This window comes from Anas acuta, chromosome Z, assembly GCF_963932015.1.
Source record: "Anas acuta chromosome Z, bAnaAcu1.1, whole genome shotgun sequence".
NCBI lineage: Eukaryota > Metazoa > Chordata > Aves > Anseriformes > Anatidae > Anas > Anas acuta.
In genome coordinates this window covers 13,496,751-13,519,920 of record NC_089017.1, presented here as the reverse complement: position 1 = coordinate 13,519,920, position 23,170 = coordinate 13,496,751, and the positions used below count along the sequence as shown (strand labels likewise).

Here is a 23,170-nt window from a genome sequence, read left to right as displayed (position 1 = left end):
AGCAGTTGTTTTGGCTAGGTTCCCATTGGTGTTTCAGCTCTGTGAAGCATAGCATTCAAATCTAAATCAACTGGGAGTGGCAAATGGAATTAATTCTGGTAGACAACCTTCTCTGAATCAGCATGCTTCTGATTTAAGTAAGTTTGGAAGTTCAAGGACCTGATTTGGCTGATGACCTGGAAGAGGCGCTCTGGAAAATCAAATCTTCCTCCTTGGTAGGCTGTATGTAGCCTGTATGACAAGCAATTTCTGCTGAATGAAAGATTTTGTCAGCTATATAGAAAGGGCAACTAAAATGTTGGTGACTTAAGTCCGTTGAATCACCTGGCTGAAGACAGATGAGTGAGCAGAAGAGGTGCAGGATTTCTTTGTAGAAGATGATAAAAGCAAAATGTTGTCTTGGCTCCTCCTACCGGAGGAAGCATTATTGTATTCCTCAGGTAAACTTTTGATTCAAAGTTGGCTGTTACAAAAACTGAAACTTGACACAGCTACCTTGGGAACCCAAAAGAATGCTTTAATGTGTTTATAATTTTGACTGCAAGATGCTGTGAATTAATGGAGGTATTGCAGCTCAGAAATTTAATTCTCCTTAGATAACACATGATGAAAAAACAAGTTAATCAGAATGTTTAAAATTTTGCCTTTTCCGTGATGAGGATTGTGTTAGAGCTGTAGGTGCTATTACATCAAAAAGTGTGTCTCAGTTTCTGAGAATGTGCTGGTCCATTTAGTACAAATAGCCCTATCCTGTCCTTGTGAATTTTTCCCAAGGTTCAATATGGGCCAGGCCCCATATTGCTCTGCAGAACGCTGCTCCTAAATTCTTCAGTCAGAGCTCCTACTTTGAGGCAGAATGGTGACGAATTTCACAAAAGGTTAGAAACGCAAGCTTTTAATAAGTGAGAAAAATCTGCATTTTAGTAAGGACAGAATATTCTTCCTAATACCTCATGCTGATTACCACTTTTGGCTTGTTGTCAGTATCTTCAGCTCATATTTTTTCATACTGACAGCCTGTGATGTTTCTTCTCTTAAGGCCTGAGTTCTGAAGTTTTGTGATTATGTGAGGATATCATCTTTCCATCAACAAAGGAAACACTTCATGTTTCAAACTTAAAAGTGTGAATGTGGGCCCATTCAACTATAAAACTATAAGGAAAAAAAAATGTATGCAGTACTGAATCTTGTGATTTACCTTATAGTATTTTGGAGTATGTTTTTTTTGTTTGTTTGCTTTTGTTTTCTTTTTTTATTTATTTTTTCCCCACTTTTTGTGTACCAAAGCTTTCTGAAGGGCAAGCTTGTCTTACTGTCCAAAAGTTCCTGGGGACATAAATAGAGTATTTGCAATTGAATGACTGGCTCATCTCATACGAGAGTTCTTCAGAGCACAGAACTTTTCTTTTGGCTGTCTGGCAGCCTGGTAAGGTGACTATTAGTTGCCAACATTGGGATGTAAGTAGCTTCCTGCTAGCTGAGGAAGAGGCACAAGGCAGGAAACCCAGCTGACAAGTCCTCTTATGTTCAGACACAGTCCTGCCCTGTGGCTTTGTTGCTTACAAGGACAAACAACAGGAAGAACGTGAATCTTTGTGCCATGTTTTGTATTTATGGTGTATGTTTTGGTGGAGTAGTAGAAGAAAAACTTATTCACAGGAGCAAGTTTGCTTTTGGCATGGAAGAGTCAGAGGAAGCAAGGTGGCATCCAAGAGCTAGTAGGAATTTTTCATGTATGAGAAGTGAGTTTGCAGATCTTGTTTTAATTTTAATTTTTAATTTTTTTTTTCCCTCCTGGTTATGACTTGGAGCTTTCTGATGGAAGAAGCATCTGTTTTCTACATTGTTATTAACTTTTACAGTAACTATTGCCTAGTCTTGCATTTTATGGTTTTGCACCTAACAGAGATACAAAACTTTGAAGCGATTAAATGAAGTAATCGTTCTGTACACTGCCAATAATAAGTTTCATAAATGAAAACTAATAATGCTGTCCTGGCAGTGAGGAAGAGGGAGAGGAGGATGCAGGGGTTATAAGGGAATTTCATGTTCATGTTAAGTTGTATGACCTGCATGTGCTTTGAATGGGTTGATGCAGAGGCAAATATTAAGAGCGTGTATTGTATCTGGGAAAGGAAAAAAAAAAAACATACTACTCCTTTTGCTATTGGCAATAAATTAGCATGTGAAATTTGGTGTAGATAAATGCGAAGTTATATATATTTATAGTAGAGGGAATAAAGCTGACAATACAGATGAATGGGTAAGCTCTGAAATACCACCAGTGCTCAGGACAAGGAAAGAGGCTCTTTCTTTAAAATGTCATTTCAAACTCTGACAGCTGTCAACAAATTAGCTACAGAATTAAGAAAGAAAAAGAAAGAAAATACCATTTTGACACTGCTTAAATGCAAAGTTTGCTGTTGTCTTAACTGCTACATTTCTGGTTGCATCATCTCAAAGAATATTGTAAAACCAAAGAGGATATGGAGAAGGATGACAGGGTACTGAAAAGAAAACAATTGCTACCACACAAAGAGGGATTAAGTACTTACTGGCCTTCAGTCTGAAGAAGAGACAGCTGGATGGTGTGGGGAAGCAATGCTATAGATGTCTCTGAAAACATAAAGAGAGTCAATAGGCAATAAGTCATTTCTCCCAGTACAAGAACTTGATGACAACTATAATCCAGGAATTGCTTTTTCCCATGAGTATAGTTGAATTCTGGACCTTGCTTTGCAGTAGCGATAAAGAGAAAAAAATAAATCTGTACAGTTTCTTGGAAGATGGATCCATTGGGGAGTATTAAGCCTGAGGTTCAGGTAGGCTTGTGGAGATCCTGAAGGTGTGTTTGCTGCATCCTAAGAAGGATGTATCAATGAAAGATGGTTCCCTGCATGCTTACACTACATGCTGAACATCTCCATGTCCCCTCTCTGAGGGGAGAGCTAGATCTAGTTCCAGAATAGGAAATTGCTCTCAGAAAATGGAAATGTTCTGGATTGTGTCCAGGAATGTTCCCCAGTGTAAGCAAAGTTGTGCACAGGGGGTGAGACTTTTTATTGAATGGGATTTATGAAGATACTTAATCTGCTCCAGGGACATGTAGCTAAAGGATTCCTTCTGCTTGGAGGTGCTGCTTTGACATATGAGCAGAGGCTGTTGGACTTCCAACATTTGTATCCGAGCCAATTTATGACTTTATATATAAAGGCCCACATTGCTGAGTGAACCTGAAACTGCCTGACAGCTTGTACAGAGTGATGATGAACGCTAATGAGTGATCTCTTCCCTCAGTGCTTTATTCTTGCCTAGAAACTTACATAATTTCAGGTTTCAGCAAGACTGGAAAAAAGGTCCAGGATTCTTGAGAAATGTTTGTGCTGTTCTTGCAGCTATTAATTGTGTGTTGGCTAATCTGCATCTTTCACTGTCTGAACCATTGCAGTCCTGGAAACAGTCATGGAAAACTGTTCTAGTGAGAATATTGCCTAAAAGAGGGGGGAGCATTGTTCTCTAGTGCATCCATTTGATTACTTTTTATGATGACAAGAGAGTTCTTGGAACCAATCCTATTTCCTGTTCACATATCACTGGCTTTCCATCAACATCAGGTTTCTTCTAGTCCCTAAATTCAGATTTATCTAATGATTGTATGCAAAAAGGTTGGTATTCCAAAAATCTAATTATGCAGCATTAAAGGAGAAAGTGAAAATATTTGGTGTGTCATTTTTTCCCTGTGAACGGTATTAAAAAATAGGGAGTTTAATTTGGAAATGTTATTAATGGAATGTGCTGAAGGGCTGTGTCATCTTGTGCAGAAAGAGAAGCTTTCAGGTTACTGCTTGGAGTTCAGTGCACAAGCTTAGCAAACAGCAGTTCTGGTCAAAGTTCCTGCCACCTGTACTCTAGTGTAGTTGTGTGTGCTTTTTGGTGTCTACACATTCTTTAAGACACGTGAGCTCTGAGAATTAGTTTCAGGCTGCCTTCAGAGAGGTACCTTAAATTCTGGGTGTTGTTTACAATTTTGTTGTTGACTTTCATATATCTTATTAACTGAAAAAGATACAGAGAGGAGTGGAGGGGGAAGAGCCTTTTACCTGGAAGGTCCAGTAAATAAACGTGATTACTGTGTTAGATCATTCATTTGTAAATGAGCAAGTAGACATCACAATCTTCATTTTAATAAAGCGATATATCACTAGAAAACAAACAAACAAAGCAATACAACAACGTCACATTGCTTTCTGGTTTTGTGACCTTGGAACTACACTTAGTGCTGTAATTTATTAAGGATGATGGCAAAGCAAGCTGATGTCAAGACAAGTATTTCTGTTTGTTGGCAGAATGAGGATCACAGCTCCCGCAGTTGTTAGATGTTGAGCCTTTTGCTTCCTTTCCAAGAAGCTGGTTAAGGTCTCCCCTTGGCCCACCAATGCTGCCGAAACAAGTGTTATGAATGCTTTCAACCCAATTATTTCAGCTTCAGGTGATCACCTGTAAAACATGCTCTAATTAGACTCTTCAAAATGTGCTGTCCTGTTAATAGAAGTAGAAGCTTCATTTTGTGTTTGGTGAAGATGTACATATGAAATCCATGAATTCATTCAGTTACAGACCAATGTGTGCATGTATTAGACTTCTATAAGTCTTTTGGTTTTAAACAACAAATGCAGAAATTATTTTGTACTATTACTTATACTGGTAGTTGAGTGTTTGGAAAAAAATGGGCAGAACACATGCTTGTGGTAAATGAAAGGTTGTATAGTTGCAAGGCAGATGTCTTTCTAAGTCATTTTGAAGAGTGACGTTTTTAGAACACATGATTGAACTAGCAAAGCTTTGGGAAGATATATGTTTGTTCTCTTAGCTATAAGTTGAGTTGCCAGCTGGAGAAATAATTTAATGTTTGTGAGATGACCCTTTTACTAAGCAGAAGGGTGCAAGCTGACAGAAGTGTGTTTATTTTATTTGACATACACAACCTGAAGACTCCTGTTCTTGCTTTAGACATCTTAAATGATTTCTGTTAAGAGTAAGTCCTTTCAGAGTTGTATCAAATAAGATATCTTTCTTTGTAATATTTGTAGTTATATTTTAAAATTATTTTTTTCTTTTACTTTCATGCTTACCATGTAAAATCCTTTCAGAAAGCAACAATAAACTGTAAGTAAACAAAATGCAAATTGTCCAACAATTGTTTTGTTGCTCAATTGTATGGTGCAAAATGAGTTGCAAAACCAAAGTAATGAAAGATTATAAGTATCAAGAATAAATTCCCCATTGTAGCAGTAGATTAACATATATATTGCAATTCTGTGATCTGAGTGATAGTCTGTAGTTTAGTATCACTAGATATCTGATTATTCAAATTAATTCATTTGAGTTATCTGGTGATTAAATGGAAATAATATTTGGAGGGGAATGTTAATTTTCTGGGAGGGGGGAGGGATGAATCTAAAAGTCTAAAAATAGCATTGGAATTAATGATATATTTTTTTTAACACTATACATTGGAGATCAGAAGTTTCATCTAGGAGGCTTGGGGAAGGGATTTGATTAATATTTAATAGGGGAAAGCTTCCCTGGTACTGTACATGACAGTAGGAAGAGGGGATTTTAGAATTCATGGCCTCTAATAGTTAGTTGATTTCAAAACATTCACAATAGCAAGCCCAGCGATAGACTGGTAAGGTAACTGGGATATAGCTTTCTCTCTTCTGCTGAAGCTAGGGTCCATGGGCACTTTGTGGGATTTGAGCTGAACCTTAATTCTGCTATCAATGTAAAGTCTGGAAGTATTGAACAAAAATAAAAAAGTAAAACCAATTTGTAACACGGCACTTCTTTAGAAGAGAGCAATCTATATGCACTGACAAGCTGCAATGTTATGCTGCTGCAGCATGTTTACTTCCTTGGCAAACAGAAGCACACTTTTACTTTGTGTGTAACAATGGGTCTGCTGTCAACATAGAGTTTGTCATGATACTGGAAAGAAAAATCAATGTATGCATCATCCTGTGTTTAGGTAGCAGTTCAAATTGCAGCAGACTCAGGTTAAACATTAAGAAACTTTCTAGCAGTGAGGATAATGAAGCACTGGACTAGATTGCTTGGGGAAATCATCACTGGAACCTTCGCAGCAACGTAGGCAGATTCTGTCAGGAGCGACGTGGGTACAGTTCATTCCCCCCACCCCCACAGTGTGTAGCATGAGATTTCTCAAAATCAGTTCTACTATTTTTCTGTGACTTTTTTTTTCCTATGGGAAACTCAGAGTGTGAGTAATAGAACTTTGTTGGTTCTGAAAGCTGAAAACAGTGACAACAAAAAAGCATCCTGGCAATTTAAATAACATTTAGAAGCAGCATCTCTTGTCAGCAATAATATTGTAGCTTGAAATATAGAATACCCATGCTGTTGATGTTTGCTTTTGGGTTTTTGTGCTGCATGTTTCGACTTTCAGACAGTTAAATGAAATATTACTTGTTTAAACTTTAAATTTAACAGTTATAGCAAAAGAAAAATGATGCTATGTATTTTTTACTCACAATTCATGAGATGTTTATATAGAAATCGGATTAAATTGCTTATTCAGTTATAGTTTTCAGGGTGAATTGAAAGCAGAGGCTGAAATTTTTTTTTCACTGAAAATGTTTGAAGTTTGTAACATTCAGCACTTCACATTCTACATGTTAAAATATATGCGGATGGTGTGTGAAATCCGGAAACATCGAGTAAAAATGTTCTGTGCGGTTGCTTTAATTTTTGCCTGCAGCGAGAAAAGATTTCATACCTTACATAAAGGAATTCCTCAATTACTGTTTTAAACAGATTGTTGTAAGCCTGGCTTATTGTGCTCGGCCATCTATCAAAATGGCAAACCAACAATAGATTTTTGCTTTGGTGAGGGAAGAAGATGCATATATTTTCTGTCTTTGTTATGCTTTTTACAGAAGGTGTTTTCATCTGTTTTATCAGAAATTCATAGCCCATCAGCATCTCTGGGTGACTGCAGATGACATAGAATTGTGGCATCGCAACAGGCTGGAAGTTGAGCAAGTGGAGGGTAAAAACTTTTAATGTGATTATTGACAGCTGTGACAGATTACATAAAACGTTTTTTTCAAAAAAGTACAGAGTTCTATTTTAAACATGAAAATGTCAGAAAATTAAAGGTGAATTTCTACTTTAGAAATGTAGAAACTTAAAGGTATATACACTACTTTAGCATATGAAAGAAGAGGGTTTGAATGATGATACAGGGAGAGAACTATAATACTTAAACGTGGAAGCTCTTACATACCACTAAAAATCTATAAAATGCATTACCTTGCTAAAACATCTCCTGTAGGATCTTTTTAAGCCACAATAGATAAAAATAAATGGGACTGGAAGCTTGCATGAAAATGTTAATGCTGTGTTTGGGCATTTGGGGAGCACTGGGTAATTTGAAGCCTATAATGAAATACTGAGTTAGTAAATGCAATAGTGTTGGTAGCTGCTGCTTTGTGAAAGGTAATAAGTATTTGAATAATCTGACTTTTTATGGCATTTTTCTCACTCTGTTTAGTACAGTCTTAGAGGAGAAACATCAAGTAGTATACCATCAGATATTTCTTTCAGGGGAGAGATGGGAGAAAAAAGATTAATTTTTAATAAATTGAATTCTTAGTAATGTCTTTATTTTAATTTCTTTAGACTATGTCTGAATGTATCCAGCTCTCATTTGCTGTTTGTAGAATTGGCATTTACACGGTAAGGCGATGTTCTAACTAAATCAATAACTTCTGTTAGTGTTAATGCCTTTTTACTGAAAAGAAGTTACAAAGTATTTTGGCATCAGGATTAAGCAATGCAGTTAGCAAAAGGGATTTGTCATATTAGTTTACATAAGCAGAATACAGCATGGTTTATCCTATCCAGCTTTAATAATGCCAGGACAGAAAGTGTTATTCACTTTAATTAAAAAGTAATGAAAAATCCAGGCAACCTCTTAAGGTAAGAAAATTTGGAATTCTTATGTGTGAGTTACTGAGAATTCACGCATAATATAATGGCTGAAGGGTTTGTATACATTTGCTTTTAAGTATCCATTATGCTTGAGTAATGTGTTGTACTAAAACATATTAGGTAAATGTACTTGTTGTAAGCTTTGCCTCGAGTGCCTTGATAGTTTCCAATTACTGTTAAGTCAAGTCTCCTGAACCTTAATTGAAATAAACTTGAAAGAAATATGAGGTTTATTTCAAACATGAATGTCCCAAAGATGCTAAGAATTCTTTAAAATTTTACCTTCCTCCTAATTGCTGCTTGTATTAATGATGAGATCAGATAGAAATTCATTAAGTAAGCATGTTTCAAATCCTGGAGCTTTCGGAGTGGGATTGCTGCTCGCACTGTTAACGCTTTTCAGCAGGAAACCTGGCATGCACTGCTTTCCATTTTATTAGGCTGTACAGTCAAAGGCTATGTGCCTTGTGAACAGCTGTAATGAGGCCTATATAGCACCAGTGACCCTCACCTGGGGACCAAATTGCGAAGCTTAAGATTTTTTATTCCTAGAATTCAGCTCCAGTTACAGCTTCACGTCTGCATGACTGTGCACCCCCCACCCCTGACATTTGCCTGTGTTCTGTTTTCATAATCTAAAAAGCTCTCTTCTAAATGGTAGAACGTAACAGATTTGGGTAATATGTACAAAATCCTCATGAAGGAAACTGCCACTTGCAGTTAAAAGCATGCTTTCCTGTGGTATTTAAGATCCTTAGCAAGACCTTCTTTCTCCAAATTCCTGTGTGATAAGAGAATGCTTATCTTGAAGGATCGGAGTGGGCTACGGTATGAGGTTTTAACGGCTGTGAAGTATGCAGACCATCTGCCAGCTCTTTAGAAGGCTGTATTAAGCTGTCTAAATTAATTTGAGAAGATGTCCAAGTATAATTTTGTGTGTGTGTTGCAGAAACGGGTATAAGCAGTTGTAATGTATACCAGAATACACCCTCTCATAATAATTGGTTCTGTTTAGGTTTAAAATAGGTAAGTGTAGTGGGTCTGCTGCAGTTCACTGTTAAGTCGTGGTAGCTGCAGTTGTAGTGGTAGTTGTATAATTGGTATTTTATTGTGAATTTTAATCAGCAAAATTTTTAATTTCATCAAGTATTTTAAATTGCAAAGATAGCTTTATTTATGAAAATGCTGGGAGGAACTGATTTCCCTGACTGCTGGGACCTCAAGGAAGGAGTGTGGTGAGTAGGCTTGAGAGCATCCAGAGATACACTGCTGTGGCCACAGTATAGAGAAAAGGCATGCCACATATGAAGTGTATGCGAAGGCTGAAACAGGTGTTCTAGGAAACTGCTAGATGCCTGGAGTACTTGCTTGTGTAGAATTGCCCGTCATTAGAAAGGTGAATTTCAGATGATCTGCTTGGTGAGTGGGCTTGAACAGTTTTTGTGTCAGAGTTAAGGGAGAGACCTGCCAAAGTGAATGCTATGCGGAAATGAAATGTGGTTGTTCCTCTCTCCACTCTGCCTTGTTCTTGCTCAGTCATGTAACTCAGTCACTGGATTTGTTGCTCAGGTATGCGAGCAATCTGGCAGCTCACAAGTATAGTGCTCTGTACAGATGGTCAAGAAGTAAAACACAAAACTCCAGTTCATATTTCCCATTTAATCAATTCATTATAACTTGTATTGTGTGCTTTCTACTGCATGCTGTTTTGCAGATTTAATAGATTAAAAAAAAAAATGATTGATTGATTATTACCCAAAAGCTAAGCAGTCTGTGAAGTGCCAGTCCTTAGCAGCAGCATGTGTTCAGTTTGTCCTGTATTTGGGCACTTCCTGTTCTGCATGTCCTTGTACAGTGCCATAAGTATCTTGCAAAGACTTGTAGTCCTTTGGACTGCAGACATCTCAATTGTTAGCCTGTTATCAAGCTGCTTATCAGTAACACTCTTTGAGTACCCATTACTTCAGCTGTACTAGTGCATTAAATAGGCTTCCTGTTTTTCAGGCCTGCACAGATTACAAGAAGGAGGAAGGGTTTATATAGATATCTATAGCAAAAGAGTCTGTGTTGCCTTCAGTTGACATGATTAGGAGGATAAAGCTTTGTTCTCTCAAGCTAGGAAGAACATAGGTCCTTGCAAGACTTCAGAACGATGTGACACTCGTTTTTGGAGATTAAACCAGATGAGATTTAGAGGTGTGCACCTAGTCCAAGGGGGAAGTACAAAGGCAGAGGTGGCTAATATGAAAACTCCATAGGTATTTGTAAGGAACTGAAGCTGAAAGATGCATATCCTGAAATTGAAACATTATCATGAGCTTAAATGAAAACTTTTGGAATAGAAACCAACCAAAGTAAAACTCCATATCTTCTGTGTGCCTTACACAGCTAGTACATTCTGGCAGAAGTTCCAGCATTTTCAGACTTCTTGTTTCTGCTTCTTCCACTCTGCTAGTGTCTGAGACAGATATGTCAGTGGCAGCGTGGGAACAGGTAGATAAGTTACTTCTTGACTCTCTGTGGTTGTGGAGATTGTATACATATGACAGCTTGTATCAAAGCTTGACAGAAATTTGTGCTGTTATTGTTAATGTCTTTTCTGCTTCTGTTGTATTTTTCTTAAGCAGGTAAAAATAGTATTGAAATAACTGTGGAGACCTCAACCTACATAAACTTAAGAGGGGAAATACTTTGAAATTTGTTGTCTTTCTTGCAAGATAGTTATTATGGTGGCATGTTTGCTACCTTTATAGCTACCTAGGTCTTTAAATCAGAAAGTGTTGAAACATAATTGTATGCCTTTACGTGACCTCCAGAAGGTTCTTTGATATTCTGTACTGGGCTTTGTAGCTTTTTTCCCCTAAACTGTTTGTTTGTATATAATAGGAATCTTTTATAAGCAGGGGTTATAGGATATGGATATTCTTCTCCCCTCTTACCCAGGTGACCTCAGGAATAAACAAAAAGACTACTAACATTCCTATTGCTTGTTGTTCTGGATGACAGAACAAGGAAAGAAGCCTCTGCAGGGATGAGAACCATGCAGAAAAAAAAATAAGGAAGCCTCATGGAAGTGTGATTCTTGGCTGATACGCGTTAGGAATAAAGAGTGTAGAAAATAGCATTTTCTGTTCTTGGAAAATCTGAGAGTAAGTGTTTTCCCTGATTGCGGAATATGGCATCAGCAGGTAAGCAATTAGAAAACACTCACTTCAAACCAAAACAATACGGATAACAACAAAGCCTCTGTAGATCTTTCTGGATCTCAGATGCTGGGGATGGCAAAGCCAGTGCACTTTAGCAGCATTGCATCCATATTGGCATCTTCCTGAAAATGGTGAGCTATGGATATTTTGGTATTAGTAGCCTCTTGACTTGAATTTGTGTAGTGGATATGGAAATAAATGATGCATTTATAAAGCTGTGCTTACTATAGTTTACGTATGGTAAGCGTAGTAAATGATGCAAATGTTGTGCTTTTTGTTCTCTAGTTTACTTTGGATTAACTTACATTTGTCTTTGTTTATAATGATAAATTCATGTCTTGAAAATGGTTTGACTAGAAACAGCTGGTATGCTAAAGAATTTTTCTGACATTAAGACAAAACAGAGTTAACATTTATTCATAAAGTGGTGGAGGGGAAGCTCTTAAGAGAAGCCAACTGTGGTGGTAACTAAAGGCAGTCTTGGAGTAGGAGGCAATCACGGGAACATGTTTGGAACGGTTCATGAGCCAGCCTGTGAATTACAGTATAGAAGGCTTCCTCTGAGACTCTTCCCCTCCCTAACGAGGTTTCCCATTGGAAAATGCAAAGTTAAAGTAATAACAGAGCTCATATAGCATATCCTGTCTACTCCTCCCTTTCCCATGTTGTGTCCTTGACATGAGCAGCAAAACAAAGGCACAAAAAGGGAGCAGGAAAAAATCCTTTTATGTTCTACCCTTTGGGAAATGCAGACAATTCCATTCATGTTCACTATTGATATTCTATGGGTAGACTGCTAGAAAGGAAAGGTATAAATATTTTCAGCTTCCAGCCTTAAATAAAAGGTATTTACTATGACCAGAGTATTTGTTGGCAGTGACTTGTGTTTGATGAGATGGTGGTGTGTTTGAGAGTATGTCCAGTTTGTTGTTGCAAATGTATAGTCAAGCTGCTTTAATCGCATTTGTTTATCTTCTGATACATTTTTTTCCATTGCTACCAATATAAATAGTATAAAGGGAGAATGATACAATGCATGTGTTATTCTGTATGTGTAAATGTTAGATATACCAAGGATTATTTTTTTTTTATAAAGCTTTTAGACTTTTCCTTCTACTTTTCTGAAATGAAGAAAGAATTACGACTTTTTTTTATCAGATGGGGAAAGCTTGGACAGGTTGAATGGGAAATAACCCATGCTGGGTGAGGATAACAACACAATTATAACCCTATTCCCTATGCAGAGTTAATTTGTTAAATTAAATTTATTTGAATTGCTGAGTAGCTGCTCCTTGTGGCCAGAGCTCACATTACCTGTGCAAAGAGCTTATCAGCTTGGTCCAACCAGTGCTCGTGTGACAGCATTGCTTCCCTGAGATATTAACTGACACAGTCTGTATTTACAGCCCTTTGACAACCTCTGACAACTAGTAATTGATTTGATTGGGAAATACATGGTTTGCCAAATTAGCCTGTTAATTTTTGTCAGAATGAGATGTCTGTTTGATAAACTTGCAGACTGGAATGGAGTTCTGTTCTGAACTAGAGAGATGATCACAGAATCACAGAATTTTCTAGGTTGGAAGAGACCTCAAGATCATCGAGTCCAACCTCTGACCTAAAACTAACAGTCCCCAATGATGAACTCTGATGAATTCAGGGTCCATTAAAAGCAGATCATCTAGATGAAACTGTCTCCTTGCTTTAGGGAAAAAAACAAAAACAAAACAAAACAAAAAAACAAAACAAAACAAAAAAAAACACAGTCTTGTAGCACAGACAATTAACTTGAAGGAGCTCTAGAGAAAAAAGCCCAGATCCTTATTACAAGAGTCTCATATCTTTTCTATTGAGTCAGGTCACCATTCAGCTTGTATTTATCAAAGCTATGTGGTTAGTTATCCTGTACATAAACACTGTTTTGTATTCCTTTTGGAAATCAAGATTCCTGATCTGCAACGTTGCGCTCTTTCCAGAAAACAGTTGTGTAATATACTGGCAAAATGTCATGTTTTGCCTTCAGTAGCTGGTCCACATGGAACATAAACTATTCCTTTAGGCTCAAGTGGTTCAGGGGGGTTATTGTGTGAGCATGGAAATTTCCTGATGACTTCTGCTGAACATCCCTTTATGATGCAGTATAGCGTAGAATACTGCTCTCTATTACAAAAATGAAAAATAACTATTTGAAATGATTAATAGATTTAAAGTAGAAATTGCAAATACATAGCAAAGCACAAAGGTATTCAATATCCTGACAAACTCTTTTAGCAATATCACATGCTTGAAATTCGAGCTTCCCTATGACTGTGGACTTGGAAAGACAGCAGTGGGGCATTCTGAATTACTAAGTGGCAAGTGTACAAATCCAGAAGTTAGCTGCATCCTTTGGATTGTTAAAGGGATATAAAGACAAGAAATGGTTTTCAAGTGAAAGTGAAGCTTTTCTTTCATGTTCTGTAATCTAAAAATAGGGATTATGCATAGCCATGATTTTTGCAACAAAGTAAATTAATTTTCAGGGTGTCTGAAGTCTGTCTGTTTGGGCTGTTTGAAATTGTGGCAAGAGATTGCCTTATGAATATGCTAAAAATTGCATGCACTGTTCTGTGTGTGCGCAGTCACATCCTCTACTTTGTACAGTTGTATAAATAAGAATCAAACAGGTGATTTGTAAATGGAAATGGTATAAGCAATATATACTATTCTTAGTAATAGCATACAGCTGTTGTTACTCTCAGTATTATTTTCCTGAAAGTGATGTTGATTGTTTCTGGCTTGTCTGCAATTTACTAGCAGCTGGACATCTAAACTGTATTAGAAATTACATTTCTTTTTGCAGGATAATTATCTTTTTCACGAGACGACATGTTACAGCAGAAGGGGGATCAGTCTGTTGGTCAAGTCTTATACTTGTTTCATTATTGTGAGGTCAAAAGCTTGTCTGTTTTTCTTAGACTGATAGAATGTTGCTTTTGCCTATGAACAGGCTTGCACTGTAGCCTGAGGGTATTACCGATATAACAGTGTTACTGTTCTGATTGCTACTGTAAATAGTTTGAGTCTGTTTTCTAAAGACATCCTTCATTTGTTTAAGAATAGGTATATTGTAAGGGAAGAGGTCATACAAGCAGGTAGCAGATCAAATAAATTCAAGGAAATACATCAAATGCTACAAAACTTGATCTGTTATGAGTTAGCTTTATGAGGGTGAAGGACCCTTATATTTCTCTCCATGAGTATGTGTCTGTCTTTGTTTTTGTTTTTCTGCACTGTAAAGTTGAAAATTTTTGCTCAGGTATAGAAGTTAAAGTGGCTTGCTGAATTTCATGCTGCTACAGCTTCTGTATAATTATAGGCTAGTTTTCATCATGCTTTGAGATTCTTTATTGATCTGTATAAAACTGTAAATGTTAGGAAAAGTTGTTCTACAGCATCCTGTACATCCTTTTAAACAAATAACCCTTTTTAGACTATTTTTATTTTATTGCTATGTTTGTATTTGTATCACTTTAATTATATTTCACGCAGATCTTGAATCTGTTTATATTCTGTAATATGTATGCCTTTAAAGAATGCCACTTCATTCTTATTAGTGAGGATTTCTATAGCGTGAAACTGAACTATGTTGTAATGGTCTTATATGGCTAGGTATCATGTTATTAAAGAGGAGAAATAACTGTAGTGTTTAAAAGATACTGTACCTTAATGGTTAATTGGTATTAATGTGTATAAATTGACATGTTTCTAAAGGTAGCTTTCAAGTGACTACATGCCTTAGTATCTTAAAAGCCATTCTGGGACATAATCTTTTAGGGATCAAGATGTGAGAAATGTCTCAGATGCCTTGCATCCTGGAAGGATAAGTAACCTGTAGGTTACTTATAGTGTGCTGTAACTAAGATTTTAAAATTCTGTTTCTTGTATTGCTGCAGCTGCCTGTGTGAGTGTTGGCAAATCTCTTGTAGCTCTCTTTGCAGCAGTATTTATTCCAAGGTTTCCCAAAGTTGCAACTTTCGTTTCTCAGCTAGATTTAATACCATCAGTTAAAGCTGCTGTCCCACTTTGTTTCATTCATTCCATTCCTTTTAACGTCCTCTTTCAGAGCACACAAAAACTAATTAAAATCATCACAACTTATTATGTAATTGTTTTACTAAATGTTGTATTTCAGGCCAAAACATGACCTTTTTTTTCTTACCTTGTCTCTCTGAGGAGCAGTACTTCTGTCTGCTTTCAGTATTGTGGCTTCTTGTTGAAGGCAAGCTTGTAGTTCGGTGCTTGGATCTTCCTAAATCTAAGCTGTGTGAAATATATCTGCATGTCCTTTTTGAGATGACTAGACATGGCAAAAGAGAGGTGATTTCATATGCAGCTGTTTCAGCTAGCACAGGGAGACAACTGAAGGACAATGTGGTCATTGGTCATGGCCAACACAGGTTCACGAGGGGAAGGTCCTGCTTAACAAATTTAATTTCCTTTTATGACAAGGTTACCCACCTAATTTACTAAGGGAAGCCAGCTGATCTAATCTTTTTGGATTCCCCAAGCTTTCAATACAGTTTCTCACAGTATCCTTCTGGACAAAATGTCCATCACACAGCTTGACAAATGCATAATGCGATGGTTGAACAACTGGCTGACAGGTTGGGCTCAAAGGGTTGTAGTAAATGGAATTACATCAAGCTGGCAGCCAGTCACTAGTGGGGTTCCATAGGTCTCCATTGAAGGGCCAGTTCTCCTCAATGTTTTCATAAACGACTTGGATGTAGGACTAGAAGGTGTTTTGAGAAAGTTTGCAGATGAAACTAAATTGGGAGGAGCTGTTAAATCCCTTGGGGGTAGAGAGGCCTTGTAGAGAGATTTTGATGAATTAGGGAGCTGGACAATTCCCAGTAATAAGAAGTTTAACAAGAGCAAGTGATGGATTCTGCACCTGGAGCAGGGCAACCCTGGGTGTTTGTACAGAATGGAGGAACCCTCTGGAAATGGATCTGGGGGTTTTGGTTGATAGCAAACTGAACATGAGCCAGCAGTGCACCCTAGCAGCCAGGAGGGCCAACCATGCCCTGGGGTGCATCAAGCATGGCATTGCTAGTTGGTCAAGGGAAGTGATTGTTCTGCTCTGCTCTGCACTGGAGTGGCCTTACCTCCACCACTGGGTGCACGTTTGGACACCACAATGCCAGAAGGACATACAGCTATATGGACAGCCTCCAAAGGTGGGCTACAAAGATTGTGAAAGGTCTAGAGGGCAAGATGCCTGAGGAGCAGCCAAGACCCCTTGGTTTGTTCAGCCCAGAGCAGAGCAGGCTGAGGGGAGGCCTCATGGCGGCCTGCAGCTCCCTCACAGGGGGAGCGGAGGGGCAGGCGCTGAGCTCTGCTCTCTGGGGACAGCGACAGGACCCGAGGGAACGGCATGGAGCTGGGACAGGGGAGGGTCAGGCTGGGGGTTAGGGAAAGGTTCTGCACCCAGAGGGTGGTCGGGCACTGGGACAGGCTGCCCAGGGCCACAGCACCAAGCTGTTGGAGTTCAAGATGCTATTTTGGACACAGATGGTTTGATTTTTGGGTGGTTCTGTGTGGATCCTTGCGGGTGCCTTCCATTGCAAGTTGTTCTGTGATTCAATATACTCTGGCTCTAGCCACTGTGTGGCAGCATGTCTGTTGCCTCATTTGGAAAATTTCCGTAAGACCCCTGGCACCTCTTCAAAACTCTTCAACATCAACCAATTAGCATGGTCTGCATGTTAAATTTTTGTTCAGTTCAGTCATTTTTGGAATTGCCTTAATGTAAACTGCTACTCTTTGTCACTGTTTTTTTTTTGTCACTCTTTCATTTTTTTTTTCATGTTACAAAAAAGACATCCTGGAAAAAGATCTACATTTTGTTGGACATGACCTATAAAAACGATCTGGAAGGAATTCAGCAGAGGGCCACAAAGATAATACGGGGCTTGGAGCATCTTCCTTATGAGGAAAGGCTGAGAAGCCTGGGTCTATTCAGCCTTGAGAAGAAAAGACTGAGAGGGGATCTTAACAATGTTTACAAATATCTTAAGTGTGGGAGACAGAGGGATTTGGCCAACCTCTTTTCAGTGGTTTGTGGGGATAGGACAAAGGGCAATGGTCAAAAAATGGATCACTGGAAGTTCGGCACCAACATGCAAAAGAACTTCAAAGTGAGGGTGATGGAGCACTGGGACAGGCTGCCCAGGGAGGTTGTGGAGTCTCCTTCTCTGGAGATTTTCAAGGTCCATCTGGATGCCTATTTGGGCAACCTGTTCTAAGGAACCTGCTTTGGCAGGGGAGTTGGACCCAATGATCTCTTGAGGTCCTTTCCAACCCCTACAGTTCTGTGATTCCAAGATTCATTATTTGTTATAATATATGACTTATTAATTATTTTACCAGTTTTCTGTGCTCCTGTTGTGTTCAGTGATCCCTTAACTGTCAGATATGGTTTCCTCACCTCTCTGATGTCATTCTGCTTCATCCTGGCCATCTTAGTCACTTATGTCATGACAAAAATAATACTTTTTACTCTCCTCAATTCACTTTTATTGTACCTTGTATTTGTTTCTTACTGTTGCTTTGTTCATTCCCCCCGGTTTTAGCACAGAGTATTTTAACTTCTGTAGTTGTTTGTTGGGGTGGGTGTGGTAGTGGAAAAGTGCATGTGCACAGATAAAATGTTTTGGGGTAAGTTGTATGCTAGAATCTCTTTCTCTCAAATTCCCTTAGTAACTACTTTTTGAAGTATGGTTCATGCTGTAGTGACTTTTTATGTCAGCAAACATATGCTTCAATTTATGAATGGTGATTTGCTGTACCCTGGTAACCTGGTTATTGTATTCTTGAATTCTTTCTCATTTTGTCCTACTGTGAGTTTTTGTAAAGTATGTTAGTCTTGTAGCTTAAAAGTGTAGAAGGTTGGTACCATATCACCATTGCTGGTAGTTTAGGGTAGTTTGCCTTTATGGAACTTAGTTGTTCAGAGCATGGATCTTTCCCAGAATCCAGGATGGATTGCTGGCAGAATTTTTGCATACTCTTTCTTTTTTTTTATCCATTCCTCCATTTCTACCCCAATTACTACTGCTTAAGAAGCCTAGAACTTGTTCAATTATGGACAGAAGTCAGTCTTCATAACTGCACGCATTTTCCAAATGTGGGAGGTATTGTTTTTTAGCCAGACGTGTGTTGTGTTAGAGTTCTCTTGATGATCTGCTTACTTCATTTTGTTGTAATCTCGGATTATCTGGAAGATATGCCAGTGCATTTGTCTGGGTTATATAATCTTAAATAATAACCTCCGTGGTTTATGGTTGTACCTACAGGCCTGACAGAAGGTGATAGTTCGATTCCTGGTCTCTGCTATGACAATCAGACTTAGGTGCAGAGGGGGAATGTGTCAAACACAGCAGTGTTGTGCGAATCATGAAAGTTCCCGTGTTCATGGGAACATGGCCACGTTCCATGTTGGCCATGTTCACTTCTTGTCTATATGTGGGAAAACAAGGTGGGATTTGCTGTGAAGGTGAATCAACAGAGACAGATGGTCATGGAACAATGAAAGGAGAGTGGAATGAGAATATATACAGTAAAAGCTGGCAAAACCTTCTGATAATTGATATCAAGATTTGTGTTTTAGATGTTTTGCCTTGCTGTTGTATCACAATTTTTTTTTTCTTGGTTATTTTCTCTTCTTAAATTTATTGGCTATGAAAGATAACACATAAATGTATAGTAAGAAAGAGGGTCCTAGGTGCAGGTTGGATCAGTGCTTTAGTAAGATGCTAAATGGAGGTGAGTCTTGGTTTCAAAGGCTCTTAAAGTGCTTTTTTACTCTAACATCTCTGAAGTTTGAACAGGAAGGGAACTCTGAAATGAAACAAATGGGAAAATCCACATCTCTACACACTAGATCAAAAAGCAGAGCCTACAGTAGGATGAGAAGCCTAAATTTCTGGCAGTGGCTGTTACAGGCTAGAATACCGTGAAGGTCATGAAAGGGAGTTCTAAACTAAACACATCAAGAAAAAGATAGTAAAAAGATGTCCCCAAAAGAAAAAAGTTGCTCTGGACTGAGCTATGCTGAGCTAATGGAAATGTGAAGCTCTGAGACTATCGGATAATGAGCAAGAAAAACACAATAAAAGAAACTGAGGTTTTAGGTGTGTGCTCTACTGAAGCTGTAATGTAATATGAATTAATTTTATATAAGCTTCTACCCACTAATAATAATCTAGTGAATGGTAAATCAGCTTCAGATAGAGAAAAGGAATAAAGCCCCTAGTAAGTATAAAACCTGAATCTATTTGGAAATGTCTCTGAATCTATTCATCGTAATTCTTGTATTATTCTGTCTGCTTAGGTTCCTGAATCTTGCAGCTAGTGGCTTAGTTTTAAAACTTTGTATGAGATGTAAGCTAATTTTTTTTTTTTTTAGCAGGGTAAACTGAAGTGTAAAACACACACACAGACTCACACAGCCAACATTCCCTAGCAAGTTCTAGACAAGTAATCTAGTAGTTCTGAATCATGATGCCTTGCGTTGTGACCTGCTACATGCTCTCAACTCATTGACACGTGTGCATTTGAATTATGACATTTAATTAGCCTTCTGCTATCTTTACTGTTGAAATTGTCTTTTCAAATTCTGTACTCCAGTGCAGGAAACTGTTACCCAAAAAGAGATGTTAGCAATTTGCTCTATTTCTTGAATAACACTGCAAAGAATGCTGTTTGTTTTCACGTTGTGACTACTCTGTCATTTTTCTGACCTTCAGGCTTTCTTTTCAAGGGTTCTTTAGGTAAAGATAGGTATGCCAAGTGAGCTTGTCCTCTCTTACCACACAGTTGTAACCATGGGATTCTGTATTTTTAATCTCTCATTCTCTTCTGTGCTAGAATATTTTTGATAAAAACCAGTTTGTTTATATTACAGTTTGTGTATTGCCTGCTTACTGTAACAATTACTGCTGAGAGGGTCTTCTGCTCTTAATAAGGAAAAAGAATCCAGTGCAGAACTGAAAAGGGAGAGTGCGTAGCAAATGCTGTGCCAAAACTTGTATTTATGTATGAAAGTTGTATGCATGTTTATTAGTTTTGTATACTCAGTACGTTGAACTACTACAGGCCTTTGTGTTGCTGTGTAGGTACTGAACACTGTAGTCCACAGCTCTTAAATGGACTTCAGTTACTTTTTGATGGTTAAATCATTGTTTTGAACTGAAAACAGATTAGTTATTTGAAGAATTATCCTTTGATTCTTGGTGGAGCTTTTTCAAAAATTACTTGGGATACAAAAAAGAAGCATGTCTGTAGAGGGCTATTCAGGGACTGCTTAGGGTTTGTTAGTGTTTTAATACTGCCTTTTTTAAGAAGGCCTTAATTGAGAAAAGTGCTTTATCGACAGATGAATTAATGGATTAGCGTGTTGCTTACGCAAGATTTCATGGCTCAGATTGGTAAAGTGTAAGAAGCCTCAGAAACATTCTGCCTTTCTGCACAAATGATTGTGGTTTTCATGTTCACATGACAGAATCCTAGCAAATAGGGCTGAAAGGAGTGAGAGTCATCTAATGCATCCCTGGCTCAGAAGCAGGATGAGCTATGGCCAAACCAGCTCTGACCAGACTGGTTCTCAGAAAAAGCCTTAGCAGATTCCATAATCTTCTCTTTTAATCTCTTCCCTAGCTCAACTAGCCTTACTCTTCTACATGCTGTTTTTCTAAGATGTAGCCTAAATCTCCTGTTAATCTCTCTTGCTGCACTTTAAGCTCTTCTTTGTTGTACACACAGCAAACAAGGACAAAAGTCTGTTCCTTTGTTGTTTGAAAGTAATCACATACTTTTTAACCTTTCTGAAAAGTTAACAGGTTGGTCATGCGGTACAGAATCCCAAAGTTACAAATAGAGTGAAGAGTTGTGTCTCGTGGGAGCTTACAATTGAAAGATGCAGCCATGTAGTTCTTATTTCTTCTTTTGCCTTATTTGTGTCACTAAAACAGGGATCAGAGGCAGTTTATTAATTTCATGCTGAACATACTAAATTACTTGCTGAGGATCATTTACTGGGTATGTGTTCTCCTGTAAAGGACACCTGGAAGAGACTCTTAGAAAGATGAGCTAACCAAGCTTTTGCTTGGTTGAACTCTATCTTATTGAACAGCAGAAACAACATAGGTATACCATTATGTGCCTAAAGCAGCAGGAGAAATTATGAAACACATGCAATGTTTATTTATTTTCTCTTACCAGTTATGACTCAGCAACTCTTTCTTGGAAGATACAATTTTTTGATGACAGGATTCTCTCCCCTGAAGATCAGTGTGCTTTGAACAAAAGAGCATTGTAAGGGTTTCCATCATACGGTCTTTGGTTAACAACGAGCCTGAATTGCCAAGAAATCCAGACTGAGAGAGATCTCAGACTTTAACTTCTTGTATTACTTCTAGAACGGCTAACTCCAGTGCAGCTGTTATCTGTCTTCTTTTGTGCTATCGTACAACCCCAATATACAGATTTCCAAATTTTAATGTGAGTTTTATGGAATGTGATGCTGTTTCTGAATATATATTAAAAAAAAAAGGCAAATTTAAGCAAATTGGAACTTGATTCATGTTTTGTATGCATGCCACCGAAGGACAGCAGCTCTAGGATTCTTGTCATTTGACTGAGGACAACCTAGCTGGCTGGAATGGTAGTATACTAGAACTATTTTTTTTACTTGGTTGAGCTTTTAGGAAGAGGCAAGAACGGCAGGGCTTTCAGTGAAAGCATGCTCCGTTACTTCCTTTAGGAGTTAATTCACTTTCTGTGCAGAAGCATTAATACAGTTATGGTGGTTAGACTGTAATACTAAATAATTGGTGTTTGTTCAAGTGTTTGTTGCTTCATATAAAATAAATTAAACAGTTATTCACCTTGCTGTATTCAAAGGAGTAAACAAAGTACAGATTTCAAACCAATTAGGGTGGCTGCTTTTCTACTTGCTGTTATTTGCAAGCTTCTGTTTAGACTAATCTGCAAGCTAAGAAGTTTCTCTTCTGTCTCATTTGTTTGCCTTGGAGTTTATCCGAAATACACTTGCTGAAGTAGTTTCTCGTAGCTTTCAGAAATCTATGTTCCAGTTTAAAAAAAAAAAAAAAAATGTTTATATTAATCTAGGTACATCATTTGTAATAGAATTCTGTGCTCTGTCAGTCTAGGTTCTTGTAATAAGTGATGAATAATGTCTATTTTAAATTTTCACAAATGCCTTCAGTAACCATGGAATGTGCAGTCAGAAACAGACACTGCTGTCTGAACACCAAAAAAATACTGAGAAAACTTTTATTTCTAAGACACAGATTTTTCTTAAAGAACGAGAAGCTGCATACTTCAAAGGACAAGCTGAGTTAAATCATCCACAGAACTCTGAATTATGCTTAGCTTCAGCTTTTGGTAAATCTGTGTTCTAATAAACTCTAGTAAAGTTGAGGGGTGGCAGTCAAAAACTCTGTTAGATAGACTAGGTAATGAAATGGATGTTTTAACACCTGTTGAACAGATAGCTCTGGGATTACTTACAAGTTCATATTTTAAGTGATCTTATTGAAAAATAAGAAGTTGATGTCACACAGAGGTTCTGACTGTGCTAGTAAAAATTTCAGCCATACATCATGGGTATATGCAAATGTAAGAGGTTTTCTACTGGAAGATCTAGCATTAATATTTAGAGGTCAAGCTCCACGTGTTACTTGATAAGACATTTCTTGTTGTGTTCCGTAACTGAATGTTGGCATGATGGTAATTTACAAAATTATTAGCAGTTTTCTAGGTTTCCCTTTAAGTAAGACTGTTAAACTACAAGTTACCCTCTGTGTTTAAATTAGTAGTTCAAGAATCTATTTGAAGTTTAATTTTTTTTTTGGAGGGCAGTTTCTTAATGTCTCACTGATTTT

The 23,170-nt window shown here is 37.8% G+C and overlaps 1 protein-coding gene across 9 annotated transcripts in view; it reads left to right on the top strand.

The window, feature by feature from the left end:
* The window catches only part of ARL15 (ARF like GTPase 15), a 231,251-nt gene that overhangs the window by 4,331 nt on the left and 203,750 nt on the right, over positions 1–23,170 (top strand). For 5 of the 9 annotated variants that reach the window (XM_068666321.1, XM_068666322.1, XM_068666324.1 and 2 more), the window contains exons 2-3: positions 6,982–7,069; positions 7,702–7,758. The exons of 1 other annotated variant lie outside the window; for it this stretch is intronic. In XM_068666321.1, coding sequence (XP_068522422.1) covers positions 7,705–7,758 — 54 coding nt within the window. In that variant the 5' untranslated portion in view covers positions 6,982–7,069; positions 7,702–7,704. Of the gene's footprint in view, positions 1–5,150; positions 5,167–6,956; positions 7,070–7,701; positions 7,759–23,170 lie in introns of all 9 variants that reach the window. 3 more of the 9 variants (XM_068666318.1, XM_068666317.1, XM_068666316.1) reach the window with 3 other exon arrangements.